The sequence below is a fragment of the Pipra filicauda genome, unplaced genomic scaffold (genome assembly GCF_003945595.2).
Source record: "Pipra filicauda isolate LSUMZ 115617 unplaced genomic scaffold, ASM394559v2 scaffold143_size2779998_pilon, whole genome shotgun sequence".
Taxonomy (NCBI): Eukaryota; Metazoa; Chordata; class Aves; order Passeriformes; family Pipridae; genus Pipra; species Pipra filicauda.
In genome coordinates, this window is record NW_024103918.1 from 2,712,931 (window position 1) to 2,737,199 (window position 24,269).

At 40.0% G+C, this 24,269-nt stretch overlaps 1 protein-coding gene across 1 annotated transcript in view; it reads right to left on the reverse strand.

Annotated features, from left to right (window-relative positions):
• Nucleotides 1-7,054: 7,054 nt before the first annotated feature.
• LOC113982525 (follicle-stimulating hormone receptor) overlaps nucleotides 7,055-24,269 on the reverse strand; it is a gene marked incomplete at its 5' end in the record, with an annotated part of 51,861 nt that continues 34,646 nt past the window's right edge. The window contains 6 exons of the mRNA XM_039378702.1: nucleotides 7,055-7,082; nucleotides 7,241-7,925; nucleotides 13,928-14,113; nucleotides 18,926-19,000; nucleotides 19,116-19,184; nucleotides 22,911-22,988. Coding sequence (XP_039234636.1) covers nucleotides 7,080-7,082; nucleotides 7,241-7,925; nucleotides 13,928-14,113; nucleotides 18,926-19,000; nucleotides 19,116-19,184; nucleotides 22,911-22,988 — 1,096 coding nt within the window. The remainder of the gene's footprint in view (nucleotides 7,083-7,240; nucleotides 7,926-13,927; nucleotides 14,114-18,925; nucleotides 19,001-19,115; nucleotides 19,185-22,910; nucleotides 22,989-24,269) is intronic.

A 24,269-nucleotide genomic window follows, 5' to 3' on the forward strand; every position in this document is an offset into this window, starting at 1 on the left:
AGGGCAGTCAAACTGGGAGGTCTCTTTGAGAGTCTGAGAATGATGGCACTTGTCTACACAGGTGCACAAGGGACATTGGAATCGAGACCAAAGGCACCATCAAGCCTGTGCCTCCGTTAATGGTATATTGTAGGACAGACGCTGAAGCTGAGAAATAGTAAGGATGGTGTTAAATGTGTGGAAAAATATTCTGAGTGTTACCATGAGGTAAACAACACCTCCAAGTGAAAAAATAGAATACTGATGCCTTGAAAGCTTTTTCAGTGACTAATGAGTTGTGACTTTGGTGTAAAAAGATGCCACCATCCATGAAAGGAAGGGAAACTGATACTAAAAGTGGTGATTGTGGACAGCAATGGCTGTTGAAGGAAGGAAGGAAGAACAAATAGTCTAGGAGAAAGGTAATGATGGGTAGCAGGAGAAACTGAAGTTGCTGGAAAAAAACCCCAAATCTTAGTTAATTTAACATGGTTGAAAACACTTTGCCGTGCCTATGCCTCTCCTAGAAAAAAAGGCTAATTCAACTCAATTTTTCACCTAGTCCAGGCAACTTGGCTCTGCTGAGAAACAGTATTTCAGCACAGGTACAGCATTGAGGAAAACCTCTGTTTCTGGTGCCCTTGTTAAACTTGGTATTTGCGCAACCTACTGCCATATAGACCTATGCAGAGACCCCAAGGCAGAGTGAATCCTGTATAAGTGCAGACTGTAGTGCAGAAATGAAAAAAAGAGAATGGCTTTGGGCTTTTCCTCGACATGGGTTCTGACAGTCCTTGGAGCATGTTGGGATCCTTTAAAAACTGCTCTAATCTGGCTGTGCTTTTCTAGCTTTTGATGGGTCCACTTTATTGAGACTGATTCCTCCCTCCTCCTTCCCCAGTTTCTCCCGCTGTACTTTGGGATGCCTTATGCCACCATGACAAGGCTAAAATGCAGATGACAATGTGGGAAAGGAAAACTGTATATATGCTATGTAAAAATAAGATTCCCTCCCCCCCCAATAAAATCCAGGGAATGTGTAGAGTCAGGGAGAGGGATCTATTTTCATCATCCTGATTTATGGAAGTCAGCTGGCTCAAACAGTGACTATTTCAAAGCAGAATGTCTTAAGCTTGGGAAAGGGCCAGTTATCCTTGCCACAGTCACTCAAACAACCAAAAATGGGAGAGGGAAACTGGAAGGCAGCATAAGAATACATGTGCACGCTGGTACAGAGAGCTATGAGCAGGCTTCTGATCTTCCAACTGCTGATTTCTGAAGAAATATTTCTAAGGGGTGTGGATTCTGTTCCTACATGATTGTAGGTAAAACAGAGCACACTTCTAAGCACAGACAGCATAAAACATCATTTTGAAAAGGACCAAGATGGGGTGAAGTTGAGGCAACGAAAAGTGAAGAGTACAGATGTTCAAGAGATACATGCCTATCTTTTCTATCAAGAAAAGAAGAAACTGGGATTATCTAAAGCTAATCAGGCATTTGTAGCTCACAAGCAATACAAATAATTGCAATGCAAAGGTGACTGGTGATGGTCCAGTGTGGTGCCTAGATGGTCCCTAAAGGAGCTGTTATCCTTTTTTTCAGAGACAGTGTATACATGCTGTTTTTTATCAATCTTTTGCTTTTTTCCTAGCACAATTCTTCAACAATGAAATGAAATATCCTGACTTGAACTTCCTTTAAACTTTATCTCTCCATTGGATTTTCCCATGCAAATTTCTATTAGTTCTTGGGAACAATACTGCAGCCAAAACATCCCCTTTAATGCAAAATTTTAGCACTGGATGTTCAGATAACTCAACAGAAATGTCCATATTACTCAATCTTGCCCTGCAGTCTTCAACCTACTCATAAATACAGTGCTCTGTGCTCTGCTCTCATTGTGAATTTGCTAATTTTCCCTGTTCTTTTATTGATGGGGGTACAACTTGATACAAATGTCCAGATTGGGATAACAAAGACCCAGGTAACACATGGCAAAGTCTGTATAAGACAGAAAAAAGAAAATACAATATTTTAGTTACAACAAGGTTAAGGGAAGCATACATCTGATGAGTTGGGCCTGGAAACATATTTTTGTCTCACACAGCATCATTTCTCTTGGAAAACCAGTGCTTTATGAAAGATTTTCAATGGACTTGGGAAAGTGGGGGGCAAAGGGCTCCTCTGCAGCTTCTTAATGCTTGAAATCCATTCCTGAGTACTTTCATCCCTAATTAAAGGTCACCCACTGGTTCGAGAACAACTGTTAATGAAGAGTTTAATTATCCAGATGACAGCTATAAAATCCTACTCCTGTGCTTGAATATTTTAAAGCAACAAGGCCCACATTTTCAAATATGTGCTTGTAACCAAGTACTTAGACAAAAAAACACTCACTGAAGAAGAGTGTGTATGAGCCATTCACATTTGCATACACAATGGGAGATTGCATATGCCCACATTAAAGATGCAAATCTGTGAGGAGGTTTGTATGTGCTTACTTGACCGTTTGAACCAGACCCACCTTTCTTTTCTGTTCTTTCATTCAGGGAGGGGGAGGGATGTTTAAATTATTCCTTGAGGATAAATCATTTCACGTTATTAACTCTTCTTAACAACAAAGCTGCATAAATTAAATGTAAGATTATCTGCTGTGTTCTCGGTGGAATGATTAGGAGGGAATCTACAGGAAAGAAATGTGGTCAAATGATTTGAAAACTTGCTAAATGGGATGCAAATCTCATCTTGCATTCTTAACAAGCTCAAATGTAGACCTGCCTTCTAATGAGCAAACTCTGCTTGGCATATCTGTGCAACCCCCAGAGCAAAGTTATAAAGAAAATGGATCATGGTTCATTTTCTCTACTGAGTCAGGTTTTTGCTTTTATTGACGCCTTTGACCAGCTGCTTCTATTACGTTTACCCATGGTGACAATTTCTGTGATGCTGCCCTTAGTCTGCCAAGCTGAAATGGTCCCATTTCTCATTTCCCATCACAAGATGAGTGTTTCTCAGGGAGGTCAGGTTTGGGTTCCCCACAAGGTACATGCCTGAAAGAATGATGCTTCTATCAAACAGATGAAGAAGTTGCTTATCATGTTCTCACTGCCAGCACAGTCTCTTTGTATCACTGGTGGTGGCACCATAGGGGCAAAGAGAGTCATAATTCTTTAACTGGGCATTTTTGGGGGCTTGGTGAAGTCTAAAATGCAATGGATGGCCACATAAGGGCAGTGAAGAAAACCAGAAGGTATTACAATATTGTCTACTGTCAAGTGGTCTTTGGAGCAAACTAGCAATGGGCTCCAAAACAAAACAACTCCAAGGTTTTTTCTGTGAGTTGGAGTTAGGCTTTGACTCAGTTTTCTTGTTACCTGTGGCCTCTCTCTCCTACATGTGTGCACACATAGACACATGCTTATGTGTTGAAGCAGAATACTCCACAAAATAGAATTTCAAGCCCTGGGTGTAAAAAGGAGGGGAAAAAAATTAGAATGTATCACATAACAAGAACCATCTATATATATTGAAAAGGAGGAAAATACCTTTCTGAGCTCTATCAACGGATAATATCTTATTTCATAAGAAATATGAATTAATAGAAGAGATTTGTTAAAAAAAACCAAAACAGGTCAGTCTTAGTATGTTATTTGTTGAAGAGGTTTCAAACATACCTTTCTGTGCTTTGTTAACTCTCCAGGACTCTACAGGAGGGTTTTCTGTGCAGAGTCTCTCATCAGCTGAGCTTCATCTGTAGGTCACAGTGACCTGATTATGGAGGCTGTGCTGCAAAAATGGAGCTCTCCAGATAAGCAGTAACATTTATTGCATACTTTGTCAGCATATCTCTGGCCATACAGTTGTTCTCAAGGCACTTTGTTGTGATATCGGTTTTATTAAAATGGATTTCAAAAAGGGAAATGTAAAACAGTTTAAAGATTACAACAAAAACATGTTGCTCAGTGCTGAGAAAATCCACACCAGACACCAGCAGGCTTTTTGTACATTGCAAATGTATCTTGAATTTTTTTATTATACTGCTTTCTTCAAACAAAAAACACCGTTTAAAAAATTGCTACAAGCAGACCAATGTCCCATACAGGGACATCGACACAGGTCACACAATGTGTCTCAAAATCTGGAAAATTAAGAATACTAAAATCCAAAGAAAAGTTAAAGCCAAGGGGTTCTAGGGACTAGAAGAAGGAGGTTTTTGTCTTGGCAACTGCACGGTTAGTCTCCCAGCTTTGGAGGTGCTGCCACAGCCTGAGTTGCCACCAGAGCTCCTGAGCAGTGTGGGCAGGATGACATGTCCTCTTGCCTGGGACAAGGCAAGGTGTTCAATTATGTAGGTTCTACTTGCTCTTCAAGTATCAAATCTAGCTTCCTCTGGAGGAAGAGCTGTGGGCTAAGGTGGCTTCATCGCTTTGGTGCTGATCTGACTCTGTACACAAGATACAGTCCTGCAAGGTCTCTTTTTAGGGATGCTAATTTGTAAAGCATATTTAACTGCATCCTAATTCTGCAAATGTCTGGGCAATGGGTTTGCATGAAGTAGATCGGATGTATCAAGCCCATGTGCCTGACAAGACTGCTTACAAAACTGGCTTCTAGACTATGATGCCTGTGCTTTCCTGAACTGCCAGGTCTCATCCTTGGCAAATGGACAGCGCCCAGGCAAAAAAGCGTGATGTGATGCACTACAAGAATTTTCCCTTTTTATCAACAAAAATGGGGTAGTATTTGTCAAATAACACCCCTCATTTTTGGCCCAAGAATAGAATCAGGAGCCTTTTTTTAAATGTAACTGTATGTTACATTTAAATGTAACAGAGTATCTGTCATTTTGGAACATCATCATTCAGTCATTTCCATCAGAATGGGTTTTAATGGCTGCACACCATTACACTATATATGATATAAAGTATTTGTGAAAAAAATCATTCCTTTGAATAATCATAAGATCTTCCCAGAGATGAACTGTCTTTCCTGCTCTTCTCTTTCGTTCTTCCTTCCCCTGGATCTTGGATGGAGTGTTACTTGTGTAATCCCAAAACAACCCCCAAAACACACTCTTTTTGATCTCCCCTGCTTTATGCACTAGGGAGCTGACAGTTCCTTCCCCGGCTAGGACTGAATGAATAATCGCCTCCTGTAGTTATTCACATCAGGTTCAGATGCTGATATGTGAAGCTGATGATGGGAGATTATGGATAGAAGCATCGAGATTTGCTACTGAAATTTTATGACTTGTAGGTAGGAAATATTTAAAGCACATCACATTTAACCATGAAGACTCCAAAGATTTATAACCTCATGGGGCAGAACTGTGAACTGTTTGCGAGGGGGAAATGAAGCCCAGAATCCTCTCTTGGTGTTTTCTTTATGCCCACATATCCACACATATCCACACAATCAGCATGAGAAAATCCTACCCATTCCTAAATCTTTGATGCAGTTTGGAATGATTAACCCTCAAAAGGTTTGATATGTAAATCATGTGAAAAGTCTGTACATTCATTGAGATCTCAGTAAAAAATCGTCTAAAATCAGGAAATCTGGATGAACAGTTTTTTTTCTTTTTTTTTTTGTTAATTCAACATACACATCTTATGGTTTATTTCAGATCTTCCAATCTGGACCATCATCTAATAATGTGCACACAAAGCTGTTCTTTTTTTTCCTGAAGGGAAGGGGAAATCCTACAAATATTTTACAAAAAATTAGGATTTCCCATAAACTTTTATACTTTTATTCAGGGTTTCAAAAGCCATACCTAGGTCCACTGTCCTTTACACAGGCCAGGCAGGTTAATGCACTAATATCATTGTATTGTAAACCTGCCTCTTGTATCATCTTACGGCAGCCTATTGGCCCATCTTGCCATATCCAAGGGGCCCAGACACACAAAAGTGAATTCAACCCAACTCTATGAGAACTACTTGAGAGAACATCCTCCTTATTATAAGGGGTTTCTCCTGCCTTTGTTCTTGCGCTTTCTTACCGTGAAAACAAACTCCAAACCAAACCAACTTCTAGAGACAAACTTAGATGAAATATGTTTCTCTGAGCCTGCTGATCTACATCAACACAAAACCCACCCAAAGTGACACTTCTGTGCAGAGTAAGGCAGGTCCATGCAGTGTGGAACAGAAAACATCAGCATAGCTGGAGATGTCTTCCACCCTTCTGCAGTGGTCAACAGAAATGGAAACACAGGATATTCTCGTTCCTAGTAAGTCTCTGCTCAAGGAGGGCTTAAGTAGGCCTTCTGTCTCCTGCAAGCCCAGGAAGTACAATTAATGAAAAAACCCTAATTATTTGTCATTATTATAACACAGTTCACATGAAAAGAAATCATTTCTACATATTTTTTTCTTTCAATTATATATAAACACTACTTAATTCTCAATAAGCAGCTAATATCTTCCTAGAATGAAGGGAATCTCTGTCTACATGGTGGGAGATACTGGTTTATGATCAAATTTCTTTCTTAAGGTAATTCTATGAGAAGACTTTGGCATTTTGGTCTTCAAGAGCTGATGAAGATGATGTGCCATCTCTGATGGTTGTTCATTGAACAAAAATAGCAAATGGAATTAATTTTTTCTTTCCTCATAAAACATAAATTTACATGCTATGCTGAAGTCATTATTCAAATGCACTGTTGGAAGTGATTATCACACTGCCTCAGACACAAATCCATGCAAGTGTTTCAGTTCAAGTGATTCAGAGGAACCAATGAATAAATAGGGCCATCACTGTTTTTTGACGCAGCAGGGCAATGACCATTTCTTGTGTGGAAATTAGGAGCAGATGAGGAGGTCTCTGTTCTGTAAATCTGGGCTTGCATTTCACAGCAACCAAACTTGCTCAACAGAATGAAGAAATCCCTGCGGAAAGTCTTGGTGAAAATGGCGTAGAGGAAAGGGTTAGCACAGGAGTTGATGGGGTAAAACAAAACCAGAAGGATCTTGGATTTGGACACTGTGATGAGAGGAACCTTGAGTGAGGCTGATATTGCAAAAAAGGATATGGGTGCCATGCAGAGGAAGTCTGTGAAGATGAGTATGGCCATGCGTTTGGCAATCTTGGTGTCACTGTTGGAAGAGATCACATTGGGGTTCCTCACAGTGGAGTAGATGCAGATGTAGCACACGCATATAATCACAAATGCGAGCACATTCAACACTAAAAGACATACAACATAAGCCTGAGAAAATGGTGTTTCTATATCCATGGGCAAACAGATACTGACCTTCATGTAGCTGCTGACTCCAAATATGGGAAGAAGTGCTACTGTGAAAGCAAACAGCCAGCCAAAAACCATTATAATCACAGCGTGACGCAATCGAACCTTGCGGTGCAGCTGCATGGCATAGGTGATGGTGTGCCACCTCTCCAGGGTGATCACAGTCAGTGTGTAGACAGAGAGTTCACTCGCAAACACAGTGAAAAATCCTGCAGTATTGCATCCTGCCCCAGTTTGCCAGTCTATGGCGTAGTTGTAATACTGGCTTTTGGTCTGGATATCCACAGATGCAATAAACAACAGATAGATGCCTATGCACAGGTCTGCAAATGCAAGATTGCACATCAGGAAGCGAGGTACAGTGAGCTTGTATTGGCTGCTTATTAAAATAATGAGAACAACAATGTTCCCAGTGACAGCTAAAATGCTGATAAACCATATCAGGACTCTTAGAATGTTGTATCCCATGATATCTTCACATGGATTGAAAGCATCAGGTTTTGGTGAGCAAGCTACGTTAACTACTTCGTTGCATAAACCGTAGTCAAAGTCATGCTCTGCTGGATCAAATCCTATGCCATAGCTTGAAATATAATCTTCAGATGCAGATTGTATCTGTAGCTTTTCGCCAGGCTGCTCCTTAAGGTCTTTCTTGGCCTGAGACATGATACATATCGGATGTAATTCGGTGCTGAAATTGTAAAAAGAGTGGAGTTGGAAGCTAAGAGACACAGTGTGAGGCATACAACACAAAATCATCCAGTTTCCATTAACAGCTCAGTTTTTCTGTTTAGCTGATTGTATAGATTACCTGGAGCTTGAAATCAATAGTCTGGCTGGTCCTTATTTATAAAATATTACAAGAACAGGTAAGTGATTTGGAAACATCATAAAATGTAAGGGAAACAAAAGCCTAATGTTTGCCTAACACCCACCTGGATAACAGCCTCTCTAAGAAGCCTCCCTTATTTGAACTGAATTTCTCACATAGCCTGTCATTGATAAGCTGATTTGTGCGTGGGGGAAATACATGATGATGAATAGCAATGTAAGACTGAGTTTTGAAGAATTAGTCAATTCATCTGTGTTCATAAGGACTCTGTTGAACCACAATAATGCTATGATCCCTTAATATTATTCTCAAATTCCCTTTTTCCTAGAGGTTTTGACCATCACTGTGGTATAGTTCTGTAACTCCATCAGGGCATAGAACACCTCCAGTTTGTGCTGTTTATTTCTAAGTATCTCATAACATTACTGGCCAGTAACATAAATAAATAACACAAATAAGCTCATGTAGGCTTCCAGATAATACCTAGAAGCCAGATGCCAACATGAACACAAGATATGGTAGACCATTTTGTTAAAAACTGTTCTTCAAAGAAAATGGATTAGAAAACAAGCGAAGCAAACCCAAGCCAAGCCACGTCAAACCAAATCAAACCAACATTTTAATGGAAGAAGTAGTTGCTTTTGTTTCTGCCAGAAAGTATTTTTAAACACTCCAAGAATTTTTAGCAGCACAGGTAAATAAAGGAAAAGAGTTTCAAGGAAAAAAAAAAAGCCTTTGAAGGTTAAACTAGTATTTTTGATAGTTTTGTGTTTGGTTTTATTTCATAGAGTATTAGCTCTATGCCCTTCTCCATCCCTAGACAAACAAAAGAAAAAATATTTTGGCTGAGATGATAGAAAGATGACTAGGTCCATCAAGTTAAGAAATATCAAGATATATTCCTGTAGAGACATGAAATGAAGGGTCAGACTTTACAACAGCTTCTTCTAGGCTTTGAAGTTTGCTGTCCCATAAACTTGCATTTAATAACTATGGATTTTATAATCCATAGTTTTGGATGCAGACCTAATCCGAGTTAGGAAATAAAGCAGGGGAAAATGTGTTGCAAAACCAACACAGTTCAGCTCTGCCTACATTCAGCTACAACCCAGACTGCAATTTAGGTGTAAAATTTCTAGGACAGGACCCCAGCTTATCTTCCACCCTGACTTTCAGTACAGTCAAGACAAGAACTTTCTAGACAAGTTAGGTTGAAAATTTTGAACAACTGGTAGTGGCTTAAAAGGGAGAATTCTTCTTTGTAACCTAATTTTACCCTTTGACTTTGTGCACTCACTATATCTTCCAAAAATTGAGTTTAAAAGGTCTGCAAGAAAGGAAAACTAATGAAGGCCCAGCACCAGAAGGTGAGAGACATTTCCTATGAGGTTCTGAACATCCTCTACCATTATCAATATTTTTTATCTTGCCTGTCAACTGAGGCAGAAAACTGATTTTCCGTGAGGTCAAATATGCACTATGAAGGTCACAATAGCAATAACAAGGCATTACATTTTGCTCCCCTGTGTTCTACTCGCATAAGGATGAGTGAGGGGTCCACTGTATTGATCAATATATCAACAGTTCTCTAGCTGAAAGGGAATATAGGCTTCCAAGGAGCAATAACGGGACAGAAAGTCCCTCATTTTTAGTGCAACACTCACCCAGGGGTACTGCAATTGGTGGTTCTTCGTAAATGAACTGAATGAAATGTTTGTATCCAATAATTTCTCAGCATTAGTTAAAAGTAAACCTTTTCCCAAATTATGAAGGCACTGCCTGGACCTAAGTCTATTCCCTGGCAAGACTGCTATGTAAGGCCAATTAAATATTTCTAATTATTACAATTTATTAATTCTTGAATTATTTTACAGCCAGTGGTCCCACGTAGAACCAGGGTCCCATGGAGTTAGCTGCTGTGTTGGCTCCGAGGAGGGTGACGAGGCTGGTTATCTGTACTGTGAGCAGGTAAGAGGGGCAGCTGCGAAATCCCATGCCAAGGAAGAGGCATCCTCCGATACTGACTCCTTACCATATCTTTGCCCTGTGATGTTTACTCCTTGGGCTGTGCAGTGCATTCAGAGCAACAAGTTAAAACCTTGTTTGCCAAGGGATGGGTGGGTCCTTGCCTCCTTTTGAGGCTGTGGGTATTCTAATACACTCCACTTATTCACTCTGTAAAACTCTGTTACTGTTTAGCATTATTTTGCTCAAGTAAACTAGAAAATTAAACTAGAGAAAGGACAACTTAGAGAATAAAATTGAAATTGACAGAGTGCTCTGACAAAAATAAACAAAAATTACTACCTTTGTACAAGTTGTTATTTTATGCGCTTTGTCTGGAACTGGTGACAGCAGGATTTTGTGTGCTGAGAAACATGCTCAGCAGAACAAATAGTCTTAACCTAGGTTCTGTATTAAGCCCTATCTCAAACCAATCATTCTCACCAAAAGGTGACATCAGGTGAGTTGTGAGCAACTGATAGTATGTTCTCATGAGACAAGGCCCAAACATGACTCCTGATTCTGCCACATTTTTTGAAAAAGTAGGATTTCAAGTGACAGGTCTTCTGAAGAATAACGATCAAGTGTAAGGACAGAGTCATATCAATGTCATTCTTTTTGGTAGAAGGTGATCTTTATGTCAAAGAAAGCCAAAAGCTTACTGAAGTTCATAATGGTATATGTCAAGTTGAGAGTTTTAACATCCAACCTCTGCCCTATCCACACTTCAAGGATATTATTTTCCAGTCACAGAAAAATGTGAGGGAGTTCAACACACTGTACCAGACTTAAGAATGCAGCTTACCTTCTGTTAGGCCAGCATCACAACATTCAAGTGTGATCAATTCACAGATCAATATTTAGCATATAGTCCTTACGAGAATGGGAAAAACATCAAAATTATCTTAAAATTTGTGTCTCAGACTGGCAGAGCTTGATTCGACCTTCTCCAAAATTTGGAAAGCACCGTCGCTGTAACAGGTTTAAGCTTCCCATTATCACGACAGCACCTGTTCTCTGGCACAGACAGATTTGGGAGAGGTGACCAACCAGGATTTGCTATGGCAATTTATTTTTTCTAAGAGTTTGAGTGCTGCAAAAGTGTCAAAGAGGGAAAATCTAACATAAACTGGCAACCGGAAAGGGGCCACACATCCCTGTTTTAATTTCTTCCCAGAGTTCCCATGTGAACAGCAGCTGCTGCTGTGATCCTTAGAAATGCACTTCTGGGGGTGATAAGGCATCCTTTTTATACTCCCTGGACTACCTGGAAGTACTCTGAGAGCCAGATAGTCACAGAATAATGATTGTCTCCTGTGAAGGTGCATGACAAGTCAGGACACATCATGGTTCCCACCACCACAAGTGATGTGCAGCACTGAACCAAGTACAGCTCTTGCCAAAAAAATATTACCTGTTGTGTGATCAAGCACTATACAAACTATTAATAACTTTTAAACAGCCTGAGCAGCCTTCAATGCACTCACAACTTGTGCCAGCTGTCAAGAAAATTGCTTTGAAATGAAAGCTGGTGTAGCTACTCTATGTGTGACTCATCTCTTTTGAAGTGTATTGTAATATCTTCAGTATTCAAACTGAACACATGTATCCATTTTCTCTCTTTAAGGTGGAGAAAGGATGGTAGTTTCCCACCAATTTCAGTACAAGACACATGACTGTATGAAAGAAATTACCATTTTTAATTATGTTAAAAAGCAGCTAACAGAAAAATTCTAGTAAATTTCTATTTATACTTAATATTTAGTAAAAAACACACCTGGTAACTATTAAAGACATATATAAATACATTCAATTTTGTTCTGTTGACCAGGGTTGTACAGTTCACGGCCACATTCATTCAAGTAGTCCTATATCATGTGTCATAAACAAGAGCATCTCCAACTTACATATTATTTCTCCCCATTGCATCACATCTGATATTATAGGAGACTGAAGTTGTGACCAAACTTCTCCAGAAGCAGCCCCACCACTGCGTGGTACTCCAGCCCAGCTTGTTAACCATCCTTACCTGGATTGTGTGAGCTCTGCACAGGTTTGTTGGCATTTCTTTGCAAAATTACGCTTACCCGAGCTGTGGAAAGCGCAATGTTTTATGTTCTCCTTGGTTTCTTGCCTGCCAGGGCAAAGGCCTCCAAAAGAGGGGCTATACAGGGCGAAAAGTGAGTGTTGTGGTCTTCAACTCCCTGGGATGAGTGTGTGACAAGGAAGTTATTTTAAAGCCCAAGTGAGGGGACTAGATACTGGCAGCTTACCACACGATCAGGACTGTTTCCTCCTGTAGCCTTCTTTCAATAGCAACTCTTACTCTGTTTTTTAAAAGTCCAGTTGCCTAATTTAAGGAGGGGATTCTGTGATTTGGGTCCTGTTTAGGCCCAAGCAGCCCAGAAGCCAAGTACCTTCAAAAATATGAATCGTAGTGACATCAACGTTCCTTTGCAGATTCAGGATTAAAAATGCTTTCATTGGACTCATTGGAATACACCACTTTGTCATCAGGGCTGGAAGGACTGGACTCATTCCCACATATAAGTTACCGAGCACTGTGTCTGCATAAGACTGCACAAGTATGTGAAAACATCTCCTGCTGATAAATTGTTCTAGTGAACAGTTTAGCATTTTGGAACAAAAATGGACAATGGGAGATGGATTCTGTCAGATACTTCCCTTATCCCCGCAGTCTCCGGCATCGCACTTGCATTCTTTACGCAGATAGTTTTACAAACACATGTAGGTGATATTTATTAGCTATCAGCACAAGCAAACTCAGTTATCTTCCATTGTTTGGTGACAATACAATGCTAAAAGTAAAATAAATGGCTATTTTAAGTGTTAAAATAGAAGCTACTAACAGTTTATGCTTTTTCTGCATGGTTTTACTGTTCTTTGAAGTTTTATGCAACTTCTGAAGATGATGTCTTGATTTATAACAATGGTTCATGACTTTTTTTTTCTGCCATGGCAAAGTTCAAGTCTTTCAGGACATCCAGTAAAGGAAGAACTTCAAACAATAACAGGGGTTTCCATAGGTATCAGCTCCTCATGTTTTCCAGTGGCACGAATTCAGGAGGCTCATTAACTACTTGAAGCGTACGTTTCAAGACTGCCTGAGCAGGTGAAAATACTCAAAAAGAGTCATTGATACCTGAAGTCTCACTGCAACTCACTAATGGAAAATTAAGATAAGCATGGAGAATTACAACTGGAGTCTAAAAAAACACCATACCCTCCCACAGTCCCTCTGTTGATTTGGGTAAAATGGATCTGCTCTAGGTTAACCATTTCAGAAGTCACGTCCAAAAACATTGTCGATGTCAACTCAACAGATAAGGTATCTCTGATGCTTGGCTTGACAGTGTTCCAATATCAGTGAGGCTTTCTGAGAGAACAGTATTTTGCATCACTCAGTGGTCCTGTTACCCTCCTGAATCGATGGGCAAGTATTGACCAGCTTCTCTGCAAACACGGCTTTCTCTCCAGCTACCTCCTGAAAAGTTATCAAACTTTTTCTGTTTAATGTTTTCAGCATGGCTCCAGGCTGATCCAGGACAGCAGATCCAGTGAAACATGGACCTACAATAGGTGGGGACAGAGCTGCAGCTGGGGAAAATACCGATGGTAAGCTAACACAGCTATTAGAATTTAACAATTCCCTGTAATGTGGAGGCAGTACACTGTGTAGCATGCAAAAACCTGTATGTATTGTGTATTTATTTATTTCTATCCATTTACTTACCTGCTCTAAAGAGACCTTTTCTATCCAGACTTTGAAGAAATTTATTTAATTTACTATCAAATGCTGAAAAGCGCCAAGAAGAAAAACAGATTAAATCACTTACTTTTGTCTTTTCCAGTTTGTAAATGCACAGCAATGGCTAGGATATGTGAAGTTTGCTTCAATCAAAGATCTAAATTTGCTTAGATCAGGAAGCTTTTTTAAATTGTATGTAGATCTTGCTCTTAGCTTCTTAATGTGTTCTAATCCATGACTTGGCAGGAAACTGATTTTCGTGCTTGAAATATCCCTTTAAGAAAACAGATAAAAATCTTGGTAAAAAGCAAATTTACTTCTGCTCAACAACAGATATGTGTTTTAGACTGTCCTACTCATTCTCAGAGTAGTGGTTGGAAACAGATCACCTGGAAATCTACACTAAAAAGAGGATCCGGTGAAAAATTAGGTGTTCCTCCAGCAAACTGAACTAATATGCATTGCAAACAACAATCAAACGATGTTAGTCTGTGAGAAATAAAGAAAAAAGTCCCATAATGTTCTGGGTAAGAATTAACAGGGACATAAACCGTTAGCGCCATATGATACTGGGTTTAGTAAATACCCAGTAAATGCAACAATCATCCCAAAATACTCTTACAGGATAAAAAAGGCTGATGAAATCGCAGTAGAAGTTTGCTGTGTGATCATCACATCATGGGAAGGCTGTTGTGGAAAAAGCAATAAACACAAAGAAAGAAGCTCACATGGGGGTACAGATGTGAGGACAGGTTGGGTATATCAGGTTTTGTGCTCATTAGAAAGAAAAGGAGATAAAAGACAGACAGGGGTGACATTGTTCAGACTGTTAGGAACAAAAAAACCAAACCAACAAAACATTACCAGAGGTTTAAAAAACAAACACAGCACAGACTGAAGCAAAGAATGGGACGAGATTACAGGAGGCTAGGAGAGGTGTATTTATGTGGAAGGCAATTACTATGTTGGACAGGCTATCAGAGGCAGCGATGAAACCAGCACTCATGAATGTATTAAAGAGACCATTAGAGGGGCTTTTAAAAGGAAACACATTCTGCAAACACTAAATCTTGACTTGTGCCATGCAGGGAAGAAGGACCAAGTGTGCTCCATCTCCTGGCTGAGATATTTGGGAATCCTTCCCCATAGCTTCAGGGTATAACAGCTGGGGCAAAACGTCTCCAGCTTTCCCTCACTGGGGCACAAACTGTGTCCCTTGGATCATGACAGCATGAGAACACACTTCTTTCTCTTAAAAGGTAAAAATGAACTGCACAAAATCACCCTGTCCTCCTCCCTTAGTCCTTTGTGCTCTTATGGGCTGAGACTGATCCAGGCTACAGTGTTTGCTGAGGCTGCTCTGCTCTTAATTCTCCAAGAAAAGACAGAATTTTTCCTTAATTGGGGAATTAAACTGACAATATTTGTAGTTTTCTCCATGTCCCCTTGAAGATATGGTTTTCAATTCATCTGTAACAGTATGATGTCAGGACAATATGTTATTTGATCTCTATTACCCAACAGCACAAATTGTTTTTATTATCATTTTAATACAGTAGAGTGGTGTCTTGTGAGGGGGAGACCAGGTTTTAGCAGCATGTAACAAAGTTTAGGCAGTTGCTATGTACCATACACACATTTGCATCTCTGTTCTCTGGTTTAAGAAACAAAATTAATGCCAGGGAAGGGCTCTGTTTGAACTCCAGCCAAACCTAACAAATTCACAGGCAGCTGATAAAGTGGTTTGTAAAATTGGTGTTGGGTAAAGATGATGTGTTCATGCTGTGCCTACATCCAGGCTCTAAAGGAATGTACCACCTTCAACAACTGGACCATGAACTGTGATAGCAGAGGAGCAAACACAGACTCCCCTTCACTGCCTTGACCTAGGGCCATAATTTCTACTGGAAGGGAAAATAGACCAGTGTATTCAAAAATACCATGAACTTCTGCAGGGCAGAATGAGAGAAGCCACACTTCTCACAGAGAGGGTTCTGAGGTCCTGGGTCTGTTTCTTACAGGAGCTGAAAACAGCAACCAATGAGAAATTTTAGGCTATCCATTTCTGACTTGGACACTTGAAGAGGTAATTAGGTTGCAATGAGCAGTCTCGATTTTCACATGGGCTGACTATTGCCCTTAATGCACTGCCTAATGAAAACTGTCACCCAGAGTATATGCTCACAAGCCAGCAACAAAACAGCAGTTTTCTGCCTAAATCCACAAACAGCATCACTCATGGCATCATTAAGAGCATGTGAAACTTCATAATTCTGAAAAAGAACATGGAAAATATTTTCTGTGGCTTGTTAGCTAAAAATCATTACCAAATCCAAACTGTTATTACAATGAGTGGAAATAATGAGCAAATATGAATAGGAATACCACTTGGACTTAAAAATAGCAAAAAGGTTACTGTGTCTCTCATAATCTTTAAATAATTTCATAAATATTAGATTTTTTTCCCACAAAAAAATTTTATTCTTATTTTAAAAAATTTTCTTTTTATGTTAATTATTGCACATAAATAGAATTGAGTTAGGGAATTTGATTTGCAAACTCCTGCAGGGTTTTTTTGGTATGTCTGTGAGGGACAGTTATCAATAGACCACTGGCATGCCCCCAAACAGCAAACATAGACGTTGTGAGGGTGGTTTAGTAACTTACTCCACTGAGTTACCACACACAGACCTCAGTGTAGAAGTTCTTTGGGATGTTGCTCTCTAGTTAGAGGCTTGATAAGTTAAATAATCATGATGAACAAGATCATAAACTGGCAATAGGAAATCAAACCACAAGGCATCACCGATTGGAATATGTGTTCCTGTATTATTTCTGCTTGGCTGCTAGTCATCAGCCTTGACAGCAGCTGGTGCAGGAACAGGAAAATGAATCTGACTTCTCTTCCAATCACTTCCCTTTCCCACTGGGAGTCTTTGTTGGATTAGCAAAAATACTGACCAGCTGATGAGGTTTGAAAGGCACATACAGAAATGGTGGGAAATAGCTGCTGGAGCAGAAAGCAGAGGGCGGTAAAGCGGTTGGTGAGAATTTTCTCCGTGTATCTAAACTGATCTCTGGCTGCGCTTCAGGGACTCAGCTGTTGAGCTGGGGATCTACTGGAACTCTCCAGTAGCCCCCATAGGTGGGTTTCCCATAGGACATAGTCAGAGAACTAAGGACACCAGCAAAAGCTGGTGTAAGCCACTACAGGTCTGAGAGCAGCAGAAAACAATTAAATGAAACAATATGGCTGAAAACTGAAGCTATGAAACTCCAGGCTGGAAATACAGTGTATTTCTGTATAGAAGCAATATGTATAGGTGTGGGATTTATTAGCTGCTGGATTTACTTGCCTACTGTCAGCATCGAAATCTTTTAATTCAAAACTTGATGTCTATCCAAAAGAGATATTCTAATTCAGCTAAGAGCAGTAAGTCTGAGAGAGGAATTGATTTGTGAAACTCTGTAGTCTGTACAAGGGCTAAGATTGGTGCTTTCTGGTTATTTGTGTTCCTTTCACATTATTTTAATACGCTGAATTATAAAATAGAAGTTGAAACTAATTGACTGTAGAACACTGGTTTAAGAAGGTCAAGAGTTAAACCTCCTGATGTTCATTCTAATAAAACACTGCAGTCTGCAACATGGATTTGATTGCAGCAAAACTATTTCTCCCAGCAAAGATATGATTATGGGTCAATCATTCCACAAGTGAAAGTGCATCCCTGGTGTACACTACGTTGATGGATGAGCAAGAAGGCTCTTCTTTCATGATCTCATCCAGGATAAAAAAGTAATTTCCCATCCATGGAATAGTGGATGTATTGGTAATGGAACAGAAAACTTTTTATGCAAATAACTCAGTGTTAGAAATTGAACTATCAAATGAATCTCAACCACAGGCAAATCAATTTGATAAACATCCAGAATATGACTGTATCAGTTATAGCTTGCAAAGAAAATCCAGTTACTTTTTGCTACAGGAAACAATGATTTTCCTAAGAAACATCTCTGACATTACTGATGAAGAGATGCTCCACTGGCAGTCTTTTCCAAGGAATGAAGACGCTTTTAGGAAGTGAGGGAAGTGAAACAGAATGCAGTAACCCATACCATAGCTCTTTATATCATAGGTGCACTGGCCATCACAATGTGGAAACAAAATGCCTTCAGAAGAGCTCTGGACTGAACTCAGGGTTAATCGGACATTTTTCTCCTTCCATTTTAGATTTTTAACCACTCTAACATCTGTGTAAAATTTTGCAAGAGCTCCAATGACCCCTTTCACTCTTTCTGGGTGACTTTTAGTCCTCTCTGGATAAGCGGGATAGATGGGAAGTAAGAAATGTTCTGACAAATGGATGAGACAAAAAAAGAGCTCTGTTGCAGCTCTTACATGTTGTGGCTTGAGCTCAGGAAAACAAGCAGTTCTGCACAATCACAGGCATTTTCAGACCCCATGGCAAACCATGGTTTGAAATAATGGTTACTGAGATTCCTGAGCATCCTTCTGCTGAATTCTCTACTGCTGAGATCTCAATTTCCATTTCATCACCCACCAAAGAGATCCTGTTGTAACTGTGTGGGATGTGTCTCATACCTATCTCTACAGGAGATGGGACATCCCAGTAGAGATGCCCTAACACCGTAGGATAGGAATTTTTCTTTAGAATTAAGCTTCACAGATACAGGGGCAGATCTTCAGTGGCAAGTAATCCAGATTTAAGCGCTGAGAACCACTCACCTATTCTTCATTTTGCTCAAACAAAAAACCAAAAGCATTTTTCTCTGGAAAAATAACCAAAAGCAAAAGTACTACTCTCTTACACAGTTTAATCATCCATGGAGTGGAATCTTAATCTAAATCTCTCACTTGAAATACTTCAAAAACTTGAGGACAAAGTGAAAATAAGGATCTAGACTGATTTTTTTTTTTTTTTTTTTAGTATATTCAGAACTACATGTCTGGTTTTGAAGCTCAAGGTTTGTGAGATGTTGAAATCCATACTCGCATTCGTATGTTCTTCTCTGATCTTTTCTAGGTAGTCAGTAATGAGAAAAGTATTGTCCAAATATTACTTACAAAACAACAGGTCCATTGGCTCCCTGGAAGACCTCATTTGGCAATTTTTCTAGGTTGTGATTATCACTTAGATTTCTGAAAAACACAATATTTATTCTGAAACAATCTGAGATAAAAAAAAATAAATCTTGCAGCAGTTAGTATCTTCTAATTATCACTTTTCAGAATAGTAAACAACAGAAATAGTTACAGCTCATCCAGATATGTTCCGTTAAATGCATGATTCTCAATTTCCCGAATTCCATTTTTATTTAGCCATCTGCAATAGAGAAAAGAGAACTGTGTTCTTATTCATGCTTCATGACTAAAATGTATGTAATTCAAAGCAGTGAAAGGAATCTCAAGCAAATAAAATTGTTAAATGGATATTAAAATGGTGAAATGTCTATGAATACTAGCTGGTAAGATCCCAATATTTGGACAAAGACTTAGGGGAGCACAGACACAAATAGGGCAGATGAGTGCTACCATCAGAGATGACAGCTAAAGTAAGTTTCTGAAGTAAGGACAGAGCTGGTGAAGATGCTGGCACTGCTCATGGCTCCACTGGGAAGGCTACAGAGGAGCTGGTGTGGCTGTTCCAGGTTAATCCCAAGAGGGGTGAGACCAGGATCTTTCCTGTTGGCGCTGTCAGTGCCGCTTAGTTTTACTGTTTAGCAAGACACTTCTGAAACTCTGAGCCATGGCTTAATCTTTGCCAGCTATTAGAGAAAAAAGACTGCTGTTTGCCATGGTCTCATATGCTCGGCCAGGCAGGTGGAGGAGGGAGACTGACTGTACTGAGCCAGGCAGGAGGGCAGAAGAGGGGTGGCAGTGGTGCCAAACTGCTGTGGAAAGTGGGTGATTCCTGATGTGTCTGCTTCCTTGACAAATTGCACTCCCTACCTGCTCTGTTGCCCCAGTCCTACCTCCCCAGGCTTCTTCTCCCAGAAGGAGACACAGGTAATGAAATTGGGAATTGATGCTCCTGGGGCTTTCTGCCAAGTTTTCACTCCAGTGCATTACCTAATTAACGTTTAACTTCCTTCCCTCTGTCCCTTCACGGTCCTAAAAATTTACATTTGGGTCAGTTATATTTATCATCTTTATGGTGCAATCTTTCATCTCACTTTAAACGTCACTTTGCAGCTCACGCCCTCTCCAACAGGCAATGACAGGTCTGATTGATGGCAGAAATGGCCTGATTTAATTAAACTGTCAGCAAACTTGGACATTTTTTTCCTAACTCACTTTGAAAGTTGAGCATGCAAGTGACCCACTTATCTAAGGTCTGAGGTGGTGAACTAAGGTCAGCATGAAAATCAGTTAAGGGTCTGGCCGAAAGGATTACTCTTTTGACCATGACAGGCAGATGTACACAGCTCTGTGTCTATAATGTCTGTCAGGTCGGATCAGGAGAACCGTCACCGTCCCCTTCACTTGCAAGCACTATTAGACATGAGTGAGCAGGCACAGAGGAGAGACGTGTCCCTGCTTACAGCATTTAAACATTTATTATATTAAATTGATCCTATCCATTTGTAGCTGCCAGGCTGATATATATGTTTTTAATCACAGTATTAGCACTTAGCTGCATTCTCTTACTGAACATGATGCTAATGCAATGAGATACTAAGGTCGTAAAAAAGAGTCACTGTTGCCATACAGGGTGGACTATACACTCCTGTCACCTGTCTAATAGCACTGGAATAGTAAAAAGGGCAAAAAAAAATTTACCTAAATCCCAAGACCTCATTATAGTACTTATAGACAAGTTTTTCTTGAGACAAATTCTCTCCTCACTTCAACCAGCATTCTTACTGACTCCAGTAAATCTTATACTAGCAACAGGTGACAATGGAGGAAAAGATCCAGAGCTTGGATATAGGGGCCTTTACTTACCATTTCACGGCTATAGCAGGTTTTTAAAACATGCTTTAAAATTCTCCCAGTTCAGGAGGTCACTGCCCCTGAGGTACCATTTACACACTATTTCAGGGCAGGAAAGACCTATCCTAGAGCCTACGCAGACCTGGTAACAAGGCGAATTTCTTCCATAAATTTCTAGCACTTTATTATCATATGTATCCTCAGTTCCCATCTGTGCTGATCCCATGCATAGCATAAGTTCAGATGCAATCTGAATTACTGGCTTAAATAAGTTCAGAGCCCGCCACAGCTAAACCTGTTAAAATTGTTTCTCTGTAGAATCTGGGGGTTCAATGGATTCTGGGTAGTTTTAATCATCTTGACATGTCAGGTTTCACTAAATGATGCTTAACCAAAAGTTCCTGTTGCGTTGCTGTGACTTCAGTTTTGAATAGAAAATCAGCAAATATGGGTCTAAAATGAGCTAAGTTCACCACAGCACAAGGAAAACCTAATCAGGGACTCTCAAAGGGCACATGCAGGGCCTCTGTCCCAGAGCAGAACCACAGCAAAGTCAGGACATCACCTGACCGGGGTAGTGGTGGCCAGGTCTGCTTGCACAGCTCTTGTTGCTCTTGCACACACTGGTGGGTGCTGGGAGCCCATGGCAATGGGGCTGTTGAGGAGGCAGGGCAAAGCAGCTGGAAGTGGACATGATACATCACCAGGCCAATTTTGCTAACAAACCAGCAGCCTTAAGTCCTCAGAAAGGACTATCCTTCAATACCCAGTCAGTAATTCTATCATAGTATCATAGAATAGTTTGGATCGGAAGGGACCTTAAAGATCACGTAGTTCCAAACTCCCTACTGTGGACAGGGACACCTTCTACTAGACCAGGTTACTCAAAGTCCCATCCAACCAGGCCTTGAACACTTCCAGAGATGGGGCACACACAACTTTTTTGGGCAACCTGTTCCAGTGCCTCACCACCCTCACAGTAAAGAATTTCTTCCTGATATAGGCAATGAGACATTCTGGGGAGAAAAGAGAAGTCAATTCCATCTGCTCAAGTGGCAAAGAGAGGTCAAAGCACAGCAAAAATCTGGCATATGTATCTCATCCCTTAGTGGTATTATGGAAATACACAGTACTTGTTGGGCAGTGCTCTGAAAATACAAAGTCCCACCTGAGTAGCTAATATTATCATTACAGGAGAGAAGATGAACCAGTGCACTTGCAATGTCATTACTTGAATATATATTTGGGAAACCTTTGTGTGTATAGGTCTGTATGTCTGTATTTAAAACTTCAGAACTTGAAGCAGACAGAGGTTGTGCATAACTGATGGGGGAAAAGGAGAGATAAAGCTAAGTGACCTGCTACTGGCCTTTCTTCAATTATTGATGGTCTGACCTTGCTCCCACCAAAATCAACGTGAGCCCAATCAGTCAATTCAAATCTTGTTTGTCTGCTTCAGTATGTGAGGTAAACCACACACGCAGAGGGGGAAATTTTTCCAGTCTGACCACTGCGTAGGTGAAATGAAGGCAGCTTGTTAGCAAGGAAACAGTATGTTTTGATATACAGACAGAAAGGATCAAAGAAGCCAGCTAGTTCATTAAAATACATGACTGTTCAAGTCAAATGTAGTCATCTAACCATGCAGCTTGAAACTGCATTATGAACCAGCCTGTATCAATGCATTAACATTGCATACAAATATACCATATTTTCACAACATCTACATATGTTTTGTCCAAGTAATAAATGTCTTTGAATGGTATGTCTGACTGTAAATATTTATGAGTCATGCCATCCTCTTGAACACAATTTGTATCACATGGACTGTTGCTGTAGATGTTTAACCTTGGCATCAGTAATTACTAAATTTGCTCTCTGTTGTGCTTTTAAAATAAAGAGTAGGACTAGAACACAACAAAAAAAACCCCAAAACATTAATTTTTTCACGTCAGGAAAACAGAATACAGAGATCTCAGGGGCAGGGGAGAAATCTAAAACATCAAATTGAATTTGGAAGTGTATGAAATAGTGCTCAACTCCTGGTTTTGTTGACCCTGCTCTGGAAAAGAAATGAGGTAACAAGGAGAATAATGAATTTTCTATGTCTACTCACAGAATCACGCTTTCAGAACTCAGGCCCATGAATGAGTTTCTTTCAATTACTCGTATATTGATATTGTCTTGAATATCTCTGAAAAATAAAATACATTAGAAACTACACCTTTTTGTACTTCTGTGAGCCTTTCAATACAATATGCTGTTTCAAACAAAGTATTTTCCCTTATATTCAATCTGAGGAAGTACTATAGGCTGAGGGTAATGATGTAAGTTTTCAAGACTTTTTTTTTTTTTGCAGAGCACAAATCTTCCTGATAAAAAAGGATGGAACAAAACCTTTCCAACACCCCCATACTTTCCTCCCAAATAGACTGAAGTCATTAAAATGCATAAAAGTGCAGGTCTATAACCCTGAGGTGGATGAAATAGTTCCTCCAGCAAACATACTATCCAGAAAATGCAATCTGAGGGGCTGTGAGGCCACCCCTTCTCACAGCCTCCCAGCCAGAAGAAGGAAAACCATTAGCCTTTTTGGCCTGACTCAGCAGGGCACCTACCAGCCCATGAATCATTCCCCTGCTGATGTCAACAGGGTTGCTTATAAGCTTTGTATATGCTTAAGAACTTAAGACACAGAGCCCTGCCAGTGCAGTTGGTTGAACTGACAAGTAGGAATTTCCGTCTTTCGTCAGTTGTGGCTGATACGAAAAAAGGAACGTTCTGTTGCTGGCTCAAAATAGGCCTCAAAGAAGTTAAATAGTGTTACTCATAATTTAGACTGGGGATATGGCTGTTTCCATGCTGTTTCTGTTGGAAAGCACAGAACGAAATTAATTGTCTGCAAAGCTTGAAATTAAGCGTGGTTCCAAAATTATCTCATGCAGCCACAACTCTTTATTAAGTGACACTTACAGAGAGGCTTCATTCTGCAAACTGAGGTCAGCAGAGGCAGGAATAAGGAGGGAGCAAGGTACCCATACAAGAAAACTGTATCACTCTGCTAAGGATCTGCACGAGCCCTTTATAAATATCAATGCCCCATCCAAACCTATTGTTGGGACTTAAATATTGGCACAACTGAAGCCAATGGTAATTTTCTTATTGACTCCAATGGGACCAGGGTTTGAACCAAGGCCTAGTTTGGGACTCAAATGGTATCAAGGTCTTCTTATTCTTACAGGAAAGTGAGGAGTTTCACCTGAAAAACCCCACCAAATAACTCCTGCTCTGCAGGACACAGTAATTCCACTCTAGTTAAGACTAGGGATACCAAAGGATACAGGTGGAAGGCTCTGATGCATTTGCTTGATGGTTTTGAGGAGCGAAGTTCTCAGAATTACCTATATCAAGTGTATTACAGAAATAGATTTCTTGTCTTATATGTAATATAATGGCCAGTCTTCGCAAGCGAAGA